The sequence below is a fragment of the Periophthalmus magnuspinnatus genome, chromosome 1 (genome assembly GCF_009829125.3).
Source record: "Periophthalmus magnuspinnatus isolate fPerMag1 chromosome 1, fPerMag1.2.pri, whole genome shotgun sequence".
NCBI lineage: Eukaryota > Metazoa > Chordata > Actinopteri > Gobiiformes > Gobiidae > Periophthalmus > Periophthalmus magnuspinnatus.
In genome coordinates, this window is record NC_047126.1 from 710,537 (window position 1) to 722,984 (window position 12,448).

General features: G+C 47.8%; 1 protein-coding gene across 2 annotated transcripts; it reads right to left on the minus strand.

Moving 5' to 3' along the window:
• Positions 1 to 2,434: 2,434 nt before the first annotated feature.
• Positions 2,435 to 11,772, minus strand: LOC117383394 (NACHT, LRR and PYD domains-containing protein 3-like). Of its 2 annotated transcripts, XM_055222325.1 has the most exons (10): positions 11,636 to 11,772; positions 10,173 to 10,307; positions 9,313 to 9,352; positions 9,039 to 9,222; positions 6,648 to 8,415; positions 6,120 to 6,287; positions 5,258 to 5,425; positions 5,028 to 5,192; positions 4,848 to 4,894; positions 2,435 to 3,130 (listed from the first exon to the last, which is right to left on the minus strand). In XM_055222325.1, the coding sequence occupies exons 1-10, from the start codon at positions 11,755 to 11,757 to the stop codon at positions 2,538 to 2,540; spliced, it is 3,390 nt and encodes a 1,129-aa protein (XP_055078300.1). In that variant the 5' UTR covers positions 11,758 to 11,772; the 3' UTR covers positions 2,435 to 2,537. The 2 variants fall into 2 exon arrangements, with proteins under 2 accessions (XP_055078300.1, XP_055078302.1); XM_055222327.1 differs by lacking the exon at positions 6,120 to 6,287.
• Between the last annotated feature and the right edge of the window lie 676 nt (positions 11,773 to 12,448).

Genomic DNA, 12,448 nt, shown 5'->3' on the forward strand with positions numbered 1-12,448 from the left:
AGCCCCCCTGCAGCAGGGAGTCCCCCAAGGTTCGGTGCTTGGTCCTCTCCTCTTCATTCCTACATCCTCCTCCTCTGCAACATCATTCGTCGTCACGGTCTCCGTTTTCACTGCTACGACATCCAACTTTACATCTCCACAACATCCAACTTTACATCTCCACAACATCCAACTTTACATCTCCACAACATCCATCAACCCCACAATCCACTCCACTCTCACCCACTGCCTAACAGACATCAAAAACTGGATGAATCACAACTTCCTCAAACTTAACAGCGACAAAACAGACTCCATCATCATCGGTCCACACGACATCTCCAAATCCTCACAACACTTCACCCTGCACTTTGACAACACCACACTCTCTCCATCCTCACTCATCCGTAACCTCGGTGTGCTCCTCCACCCCACTCTTTCATTTGAACCCCACGTCAAGCACATAACCCGGACTGCATTCTTTCACCTCAAAAACATAGCCCGTCTCCGCCCATCACTCACCTTCTGTGCCGCTGAAACTCTCATCCACGCATTCATTACATCCAGAATCGACTACTGCAATAACATCCTCTACGGTCCACCATCCAAAACCCTCAACAGACTACAGTACATTCAGAACTCCACCGCCCGCCTCCTCACCCACACCCGCTCACGTGAACACATCACTCCTGTCCTCCACAAGCTCCACTGGCTCCCCGTCCCTCAGCGCATCCACTTCAAAATCCTTCTTATCACTTTCAAATCTCTCCACAACCTGGCCCCTCCTCACAGACCTGCTCCACCTCCACACTCCATCTCGCCTCCTCCAGCTCCAACCTCCCGTCCCTGCCCTGTAGGACCAAGCTCCGAACCTGGGGGGACAGAGCCGTCTCCATCGCTGCCCCCACCCTCTGGAACTCACTACCTAAACCCCTCCGTGACCTCTGACCTCCCCACCTTCAAGAAAGAACTCAAAACTCACCTGTTCAAAATTGTTTTAATGTTTGATTTTATGTTGTAAATTTTTGTGATATTTTATTATTGTATCCACTGTGAAGCGACTTTGAGTGTCCTGAAAAGAGCTATATAAATAAAATGTATTATTATTATTATTATTAAAGACGTGAGGACATGAAGACATAAAGACATGAGGACATGGAGACATGAGGACATAAAGACATGAAGACATAAAGACATGAAGACATAAAGACATGAAGACATGAAGACAAAGACATGAAGACATGAGGACATGAAGACATGAGGACATAAAGACATGAAGACATGAAGACATGAGGACATAAAGACATGAAGACATGAGGACATGAGGACATGAAGACATAAGAACATGAGGACATGAAGACATGAGGACATGGAGACATGAGGACATGAAGACATGGAGACATGAGGACATGAGGACATAAAGACATGAAGACATAAAGACATAAAGACATGAGGACATGGAGACATGAGGACATGAAGACATAAGAACATGAGGACATAAAGACATGAGGACATAAAGACATGAGGACATGAAGACATAAGAACATGAGGACATGAAGACATGAGGACATGGAGACATGAGGACATCAGATCCGTCTGTGAGTCACATGATTGTCTGGAGCTCGTCCCGGTCACACTCAGTGACTCACATAAAAAAAGCGCAGAATTAATTGTTGTGTTTATTTTATTTTCAACTCTGGTTTGATTTTTTTGTGCAGCTCAGATTTTCTGTGGAGACCGTGTCAGCGGTGCACTACTGTGCACAACTGTGCACAACTGTGCACATTTGTGCACACGCAGCTTAAAGGAAACAGTGGGCGTGGCCTTCACCAGCCTGGCTCCTGATTGGCTCTTTGGTCGCTGTGATCTGATGGTGTTTATTCTTAAATCTGTATTTACATGTGCACCACCAGTCAGACGTTTGGTTTCCTCGTCACACACAGACCTGGAGTTGTGTTTTGTTTCATTCTCACATGTTTAACACAAACCTACAGATTTAAAACTGAAAACACTCTGTTCCACCTTGTGATGTCATCATGTGGTGATACAGGAAGTGCTCCACTGTGTTTTTAAACTCCACCTTCACTAGAATCATTTGGATCATTTCAGTCCTGGATGTGTCAAACTTTGAAGTTGCAGTGATTGTTTTAACCTCATTTAAACTGTTTCACTCCTCAGTGCAGAAGAGATGTTAGAGACTGACCTGAAAATACCTCCTCTTTAATACCCCACAGAAGTAAATACCTCCTCTTTAATACCCCACAGGAGTAAATACCTCCTCTTTAATACCCCACAGGAGTAAATACCTCCTCTTTAAGTGAGAAACTACAGAAAAACCAGCTCACCTTTATCCACTGGTCCAAAACAGTCTGGAGCCAAAGTAAAGAAGTAGAACTCTACATGTTCTTTCCCGTCGCTCATTTGCTGTATTTTTAAATTTTAAAGTCAAATTTAAACTGTTACATTTAAGCTCCATTTTGTTTTATTTCTCTTGCATATCTGTGGTTCTCATAGTTCTGTCTCATCGTGGGACAAATACAGTTTCTCTTGTGTTTAGTTCATCGTCTCGTCTTTTTCACCAGAGTCACAGAGGAACCTTCTGTCCACAGAGTAAACCCAGAGAACAGAGGCTCAGAGAAGGACGAGGAGAAGGTCCAGAGGTGGAACAGTTCTCCATCAGAGAAGACGTCATAGAAGGACAGAGCTCCAGCCTCAGAGTCCAGGAACACGCCCACTCTGCCAGAGGACACGCCCACTCTGCCAGAGGACACGCCCACTCTGCCAGAGGACATGCACACTCTCACTGAGCGACGGGGGAGTCGTGTAAACGTTCTGTTGTGATAAACCCTGTACTCTCCACCAATGATGAACAGACTCCAGGACTGATCATTGTCTCCAAACTCACTCTCCCGTCCGCTCCGTCTGATTCGTCTGTAACTCACTGCTATTTCAACCTCCCCCCTCCAGTCCACCTCCCAGTAACAGCGCCCCCTCAGGCCCCCACAGCTCAGGACCTGGGGGTCGTCTGTGAACCTGTCCTCATGATCTGGATACTCCTCCTCCTCCTCCACACGTGTCACAGTCCGATTGTCCTCAGACAGAAGGAGACGTCTGTGAGCTGTGTTTGGGTCCAGAGAGAACTCACAGGAGTCTGAAACACAAAACATTTCATCTTATTATTTTGTTGTAATTGTTTGTACGTTTAGTGGGATCGTACCTGTCATGAAAACTATTTAACTCTTTCACCAGTGTTCCTGTGTTCCTGTCGTGCTCCGGCCCTGGATGTCTCCTGCCCGCTCTGCACTACGCCCGTCTGGCCTGCCTGGTCCTGTGTTCCTGTGTTCCTGTCGTCCCTTCATGCCTGTCGGTTCCAGTGTTCCTGCGTTCTTGCGATCCTGCGATCCTGTGTTCCTGCGATCCTGCGTTCCTGTGTTCCTGCTCACCTCCGTATCACCCTCTGTTCGTACTTTGTCCCATTTCTGCACCTTTTTGTCAATAAACACCGTAAATCTGCCCCGAGTCTGCATCCCTTGGTCCGCTACACACACCCGTTACGACAGGATGTGATTTCCCGCCACAAAGAGTCGCCAAATAACCACGTTTATCCATAAAATCCACAAGAATCTGCATATTTCTTGTCGAAAACAGCGAGTACTCGACCTCGTGCAGCTCTAAACCAATAAAATCCAAGGAAAGTCTTTACGGTCGCCTAGCGCCGCTTCTGATTGACCTTCAGTCAATCTCTGTTTTAGCCGATCACTGTCTCTAACCCCTCGTCTCGTCTTGTTCACTTCCCAAAACAAAGGGAAAACCTCACAGCTCCTCTGAGACGAGAGAGTCTGATCTGTGACCTGCTCAGACTCACATTAAAATAACGAGCCCCGTTACACTGACAGTAACTATAACCACATTACAGAGGAAAGAGTCATTAGTTAGATTACTCGTTACTGGTAAAAATAACTCCGTTAAGAAGGGACCCACAGGAGGCTTTTCTTCTGAGGAGGAGGTAAGATATAGTCACGACATAAGGACTAATCTGTCTTATATTTGTCATGTTAATCCAGATGGAGCCAGTCTCTGAGTTTGTGGAGATACAGATGTTGTTTTGGTTTGGCAGATGCACATTATGCACTTAGTTTATTTGCAGTAGACAAATAGCAGCTTGTTGTGAATTGGTCAGTTCCTGTGTCTTTGCAGCGTTAGCACCAATATAGTTATGATTATGAAGTAATGTGTGACTCAAGCACGAGCTCTGACATGTTTAGGTCAAATCTGTGACAAAGCTTCAGATGTTAAGTGTCAACTCAAATTGTTCATCTTCATACAAGAATTTTCCCAACAACCTCGACTTTCCAACAGCCCCATGTAGTGACCACATCTGCACTAATGTTCCACAGTAAAGACTTTAAGTCAGTACCTGTTGGATTCAGCCTCCATAAACTCATGGCAGTCACAAAGACAGTTAAAGTCCCTAAAGTGAAGGCACATTTGAAATACAAAAGGTTTTATAAAGCATGTGCTCGTGATAATATTGTGAGAGAAGTGGTTGATTGGAATGATGTGTCTAAGAGACACAAAGTCAAGGTTTCTTTAGACACTTTTATGAGCTCACTTTTGGGCATTGTAGACAAATATGCACCAGGGAAAAAGGAAACAGAAGCAAAGTGCACTGACTTAACACTGAAGAATATGATGAAGCTAAAGAAGTGGCTGTAAAATCAGCCTTATTAGAAGACAAGTTAAACTATCACAAGAAAAGTGAAGACGATAGAGACAAAACTGACAAAACATGATGGAAAAAACATAATAAATATAATGCTATGAGCTGTTATAAGCACTTTACTGTGTGAATGAAATAAAAGACTCACACTTCATCAGACCTGGAACCATCCAGAGCTCTCCAGCAGGATCCAGCCTGAAACACACAAGTCCAGTTTAGACCAGACCAGGACCAGAGAGACCAGAGAGACCAGAGACCAGAGAGACCAGAGACCAGAGAGACCAGAGAGACCAGAGACCAACACCAACAGAGCAGGGGGTGGTCTCACCTGACAGACAGCAGGGGGCGCTGGTCCTGTAGAGCGGTCAGGAGCTCGGCTGAGGGTCCTGGATGGTTGTAGCTCAGGTCTAACTGTCTCAGGTGGGAGGGGGCGGAGCTCAGAGCTGAGGCCAGAGCAGCTCCGCCCCTCTGTGAGACCAGACATCCAGACAACCTAAAGACACAGCATTACACTCATGTGGACACAAGGGGGCAGAGTGCATCATGGGGGCGTCTCACCTGAGCGTCTCCAGTCTGCAGGGGGCGCTCTTCAGTCCAGAACACAGCAGCTCCACTCCTGAGTCCTGGAGGTCATTGTGACTGAGGTCCAGGTGTGTGAGACTGGAGGAGCTGAGGACTGAGGCCAGAGGCCCACAGCTGTGAGGGGACAGTCCACAGAGGGACAGACTGTGGAGACAGAGGGACATTAGAGACTAGATTTCCTGTATTCAGGTGAGGCGATTGTCCTCAGATAAACAGCATTTTGTAGCTTGGCACCAGTAGAAAAAGACTGTAATGGTTTAACCCCAGTGGCCCTGATCTGCCCGTGCATGTGTTTATCCACGTCTGCTCCTAAACCCAGAGCCCACTGCTCGCTGTGCCCCGCGTTACAACAGCAAAAGGTGAAAACCTCAGCGCTCAGAGAAGTGACTGCAGGGAAAAGGACTGATGTAAAGTTTGTGCAGATCTCTGAACGGAGAGAAGGGACAGAATGACAGTGGGACTGATGTCTGCTGCACATCAGCTGGAGAGAATAAACACAGAGACATGAGGTGGACACAGAATGCTGTTGGGACATGATGCCGTCCACGCGGGGACATAAATATCAGAGGGGACTGTCCCCGGACAGCTCAACACTGGACATGTCCACACCAGTCCTACGTAAAGTTCTGCCTCTGAATCGAAGGACAACGGACTTGTTTCTTTATGTCGTTTTAGATCAATATGAGGTTTAAAATGAACAAAATATAAAACGATGATCCAGGGGTTTCATAGTTTAAAACTAAAGAGGAGACAAAAGCTCAACACGTCTTTGACCTTTTGAAATCCTCTGTTTGAGAACTTCATAAACTGTTAATTTGGGACTATTGACCCGTCTCACCTGAGCGTCTCCAGTCTGCAGGGGGCGCTCTTCAGTCCAGAACACAGCAGCTCCACTCCTGAGTCCTGGAGGTCATTGTGACTGAGGTCCAGGTGTGTGAGACTGGAGGAGCTGAGGACTGAGGCCAGAGGCCCACAGCTGTGAGGGGACAGTCCACAGCCACAAAGACTGAGGACAGAGAGGGACATTAGAGACTAGAACCACCACACAAGAGTTTAATAATGATGCTTTACAGACGTCTCAAAGTGCTACACTATAGTCATTCATTCACTCCACACTCGGTGGTGGTAAACTACTATTGTAGCCACAGCTGCCCTGGGGCAGACTGACAGAAGCTGCACCGTCGGCCTCTGACCACAACAATCACTCACACACCACTTTCACACTACACAAGGTGGGTGTGGTTGTGTCTTGCCTAAGGACACAACCACAGAACTTGTCCCGAGCAGGAATCGATCCTCTGACCACTGCTCTGACCACTGAGCTACTGTCCCCCCAAAATAAAGTTTAAATACAGTGTGGACTCACAGGGCTTTGGTGGAGGCTCTGACCACCGGCAGCAGACCCAGGAGAGCTCTCTCTGAGGCCTCGTATTTCCTCAGGTCAAACTCCTCCAGGTCTGAGTCTGAGGACAGTAAGAGAAAGGACAGAGCCGACCAATCAGCAGGAGACATGTGTCTATAAGAGAGATATCCTATTCTCATGTACTTCTGTATCTCCTTCACCAGACTGTGGTCGTTCATCTCGTTCAGACAGTGGAGCAGGTTCAGTTTTCTCTCTGCAGACAGATCCTTATCATTCAGCTTCTGTTTGATGTACTTTACTGTCTCCTCATTGGTCTGGTCACTTCCTGTGTGAGTCAGCAGACCCTGCAGCAGCCTCTGATTGGTCGGCAGAGACAGCCCCAGGAGGAAGCGCAGGAACAGGTCCAGGTGTCCGTTTGGACTGTGTAAGGCCTGGTCCACAGCAGAGCGGTAGAAGGCTTCAGGGTCTGGACTCTCAGAGGAGTGTGGTGACTCCAGCAGGTTCTCTCCAGAGCTGAAGAAGGTGTGATGGACGTGAAGAGCAGCCAGAAACTCCTGCACACTCAGATGGATGAAGCAGTAGACCTTGTCCTGGTACAGGCCTGGCTCCTCTCTAAAGACCTGTGTGAACACTCCAGAGTACACTGAGGCCGCTGCAGCGTCCAGCCCACACTCCCTCAGGTCACACTCGTAGAAGATCAGGTTTCCTTTCTGCAGCTGCTCAAAGGCCAGTTTTCCCAGAGACCGCACCATCTCCCTGATCTCTGGAGTCCAGTGAAGGTCCTCCCCTGATCTCTGGTGATACTTGATGTTCTGGACTTTGGCCTGCACCACCAGGAAGTGAACATACATCTGTGTGAGAGTCCGGGGCAGCTCTGGTTCCTCCGTTTGTTCCAGAAGCTTCTGTAGAACTGTGGAGAGGATCCAGCAGAAGATCGGGATGTGACTCATGATGTGGAGGCTGCGGATGCTCTTGATGTGGGAGATGACGGCTGGGGCCTGTTCTCTGAACCTCTTCATGAAGTACTGCTCCTTCTGCGGGTCGGTGAACCCTCGCACCTCTGTCACCACGGAGACGCACTCAGCAGGGATCTGATTGGCCGCGGCGGGGCGCGTGGTTATCCAGAGGCGAGCGGAGGGAAGCAGACTCCCCCTGATGAGGTTTACCAGCAGCACGTGCACTGAGGCGGACTCTGTGGGGTCGGTCAGGACTCGGGTTCTGCTGAAGTCCAGAGGAGGTCTGCACTCGTCCAGACCGTCAAAGATGAAGAGCACCTGGAGCTGTTGGAAGCTGCACAGATCTTTGGATGGACTGAAGAAGTGGTGCAGCAGTCCCACCAGGCTGAACTGTGTGTCTCTGAGCACATTGAGCTCTCTGAAAGTGAACGGGAACAGCAGCTGGAGGTCCTGGTGGGCGTGGCCTTCAGCCCAGTCCAGACTCAACTTCTGAGTCAGCACCGTTTTCCCCACGCCGGCCACGCCCTTCGTCAGCACCGCTCTGATTGGCTCTGGTGAGTGTGGGCGGGGTTTAAAGAGGTCTTCACATGTGATGGTGGTCTCTGGAGCGGCCGGTCTCCTGGACGTGGTCTCCATGTGTCTGACCTCATGTTCCTGGTTGACCTCTGAGGCTCCGCCCTCTGTGATGTAGAGCTCTGTGTAGATCTGGGTCAGGGGGGCGGAGTCTCCTGCTTTAGCCACGCCCTCAAACACACGGCTGAACCTCTGCTGTAGATCAGACTTCAGTTTGTCTCTGCAAACCCCAACGTTACTCCCTTTAAAAACAGAAGAGTTATAATGTTAAACATGTAATAATTCATTTGGGAGGGCATCTGACACACAGGGAGGGCATCTGACACACAGGGAGGGCATCTGACACACACAGGGAGGGCATCTGACACACAGGGAGGGCATCTGACACACACAGGGAGGGCATCTGACACACAAGGAGGGCATCTGACACACACAGGGAGGGCATCTGACACACAAGGAGGGCATCTGACACACACAGGGAGGGCATCTGACACACAAGGAGGGCATCTGACACACACAGGGAGGGCATCTGACACACGGGGAGGGCATCTGACACACACAGGGAGGGCATCTGACACACAGGGAGGGCATCATACACAGGGAGGGCATCTGACACACAAGGAGGGCATCATACACAGGGAGGGCATCTGACACACAGGGAGGGCATCTGACACACACAGGGAGGGCATCTGACACACAGGGAGGGCATCTGACACACACAGGGAGGGCATCTGACACACAGGGAGGGCATCTGACACACAGGGAGGGCATCTGACACACAGGGAGGGCATCATACACAGGGAGGGCATCTGACACACACAGGGAGGGCATCTGACACACGGGGAGGGCATCTGGAGGTTCTTACTGTTGAACAGGCGCTGGGCCAGATGCTCCTGGTCCATCCTCTTCAGGAAGTCCAGGGTGATGTTCAGAACCTCTCTGCTCTCCTCCTCCTCACTCTCGGTGCATTCTGGGTAATCTGAGGCCAGGAGCCTGTGGAGCCTCTGGAGCTGCTGTTGGACAAACCTCAGGACCTGCTCCTCCAGACGCTGGAACAATAAGAGAAGAGTTTTAGTCAAAGAGAGGACCTGAGGAGCACCCCCAGAACCCCACACATGCTGCACTCGTGGGGTACTCACCCTGAATATGGCGTCCAGCTGCTCCTTTGGGCCTGGCTCCCTGTAAAAAACAATAAATGCATCATCATGTATTTGTTCCACACTCATGGTCCATAAAAGAACAGGAGACAAGAGTCAAACTGGGTCATAAACACAGCTCAGTGTTTCCATAAAGAGCAGTGGTTCTGCACAGCACTAAACCTGGGACCAGCATCACCACCACAGAGTTCACACGCTCAGGACACACATGTAAACATCAGGTTTGTCATGAGAGCCTGAAAAGTGTTCACCCCAGACACAACAGGAGACTGGCACTACTGGCCCTGGGCTTTTCCAGCAGCATTCTGAGGGCATCAGTAGAAGATCCTTTGAGCTTTTGCAGTGTGGCCTTCTTATATTTGCACCACAGTGGGGCTGAATACAAGGGTGTACAGGAGGTCCACACACAGAGACAGTGAACAGGAGAGTCCCTCTGAGCAGGGACCAGCTGCCTTTGGGACAATTTACATCATCAGGTCTGATGGACAAACACTTGAGCCTCAGGTCTAAAGACTATGGGTGCTGCTGGTAAAATATGTTAGAAAGGCTGATCTTTGGTCAAATGCACTTGAAAAAAGTCAAATTCATCATCTCCTGTAGGACAGTTGTTTCACTCTGATGGTGGATTCAGGGCAGGTTCAGAACAGCTGATTCTCTGAGACCTCTGTACAATCTGTAGAAGACCCTGTGATCCTGTGATCCTGTCCCACCTGAACTCATCTGTCTCACACTGAGAGTAGCTCCATTCAAACACAGGATCACTGTTTGCACTGATGAAGGACGAGCAGCAGGTGGCGCTGTCCTGAGAACATGTCCAGAGCTCTGGATTAAGCAGGTCTTACCTCTGGTGTTCAGGAGGAGCCTCTCTAAATAAAGGAGGAAGGCCTTTGGAGTGGTCACTTTTCAGAGACACAGAGCTGGGAGCAGGTCTGGGTTTAGACCCGGGGCCAGGTCCAGGTGGGTCCATGTTGTAGGAGCTGGAACCAGAAGAGTCCATTTGAACAGAACATACAGAGATGTCTCCTGTTTAGAAGATCTTAATTATTTCTTGTTAAAAAGCAAAAACAGAACATGGCTTCAAGAGTAATTTCATGAACAAAAACAACAAAAACATTTGTATCTCCATTCCACTAATTGTGTTTTGTGTTTTTTTAAACACTGAGCATGTGCAGTTTGGAAAAACATTTGATCTTTTGGTTTTATATTTTGTACAGATTAAAAGTGAACAGTCGTTGCCTGATTTCAAATGTTTTTCCAAACTGCACCAGATACTTTAGTCAAAACGTTTTGGACAAACTTCATTTTTGAGATTGGTTCCATCAAATGTCCTCGTGGAATATAAACTGTGTAAGTGATAAATGGGTGGATGACGTTGATCTGAAGGCGCCGGGTTAGATCAGTGTCTGACTTGCTGTGATGTCACGACTGCGTGGGGAACGTGTTCTGTCATGAAGTTCCCACAGCCAAAACTTCAAAACTCTCCACACTGAAAGTTGTGTTTTTAGAAATGTTAAGTGTCATATGTACCACAGGACTGGATGAAAAAGGATAAATGCCTGTTTGGCTCCTTGATGGTTGCAAGTAAGAAATCTATAACAAAGAAATGGTTGGCACGGGAAGGACCTAATTTGACAATGTGGTGGGAAATTGTATTGGACATTTATCGAATGGAGGAGATGACGGCGTTGGTGAATGACAGGCAAGATTGATTTGTGTCCTGTTGGGAGAAGTGGGTGGAATATGTAAATCTAGAAATGCCCAATTTTTATTTAAGAATATGACAAAATGGAAGATTGTTGTTTATTTTAGGTTTACTTTGGGTGGTCACTCCCTTTTGTTCCTTTTGTGTTATGTGTTCTGTGTTATGGTGGAAATTATCATTATCATATCATTGTTAAACACTAAAATTCATAAATAAAGAATAAAAAAAAAAAAGAAATGTTAAGTGTCAATACTGAGCTGCAGGGGATATTTGAATGAAACAGCAGAGTCGTCAACTGTTTCATAAAAGTATTACATCATGACCTTTAACCTTCAGGACTCTTGAGAAGCCATTTACGTTCTCACCGATCTGGCCCCTCTCGAGCTCATTCTGAGCTCAGAGAGAGTGTCCTGTCAGTGCTAGTCCTCAGGGCCAGTGTAGAGAGGTGGAGCCCATGTGTTCTGCTGGAGTTTAAACTTCTGTCTGTGTAAGTCTGACCCTCTGGAGCACAGGACAAAGAAGATCTGACTGAGGAGGCCTACAGTAACAGCCCTACTCACTTTGGTCTCTGTGTGAAAAGACCTGTTAAAATGACCGTCTTACCTCTGGTCTTCAGGAGGAGCCTCTCTAATCTTAAAAGGACTTCTGGAGCGGTCTCTTTTCAGAGACACAGAGCTGGGAGCAGGTCTGGGTTTAGACCCGGGGCCAGGTCCAGGTGGGTCCATGTTGTAGGTTCTGGAATCAGAAGAGTCCATTTGAACACAATGTTTTCATGTATTTTTATTATGTATTTATTTATTTCTCATTTATATTTCATATGTGATATTTACTTTGCCTGTTCTGACTTTTACTTGTGGAACCTTCACCACTTTTGTGAAATAAAACTAAAAATGTAAAGACAGAGCTGTGTCTGTGCAGTTTTATAAATGGCACTGTGCTCACGGCTGATTGGTCCATGTTGGTTTTTCTAACTCTAAACCAGATCTTACCCTGGTCCAGAGCAGGTCGCCGTGTGGAGTCTGTTACCATGGTGATTCACACTGAACTAAACCAAACCTCTTTTCAGAGGCACAAAACTGAGTTTCCTCAAACTAAACCTGAACTTAGCCCAAACTTAAACTAAACCTGCTTCTACCAACAGGCCTCAGATGTGGAGTTACTGTGAAATGTGTCTACGCCCAGAGGTCTGATCTGTGTCTCCCCCTGCTGGTCACATAACGACATTACACTGAAACTTTTATCAAAAATATTCAACCTACAGTGAACGGACTAAACCAGAACTAAACCAGGACTAAACCAGGACTAAACCAGGACTAAACCAGGACTGAACCAGGACTAGACCAGGACTGGACCAGGACTGAACCAAGACTAAACCAGGACTAGACCAGGACTAAACCAGGACTAAACCAGGACTGA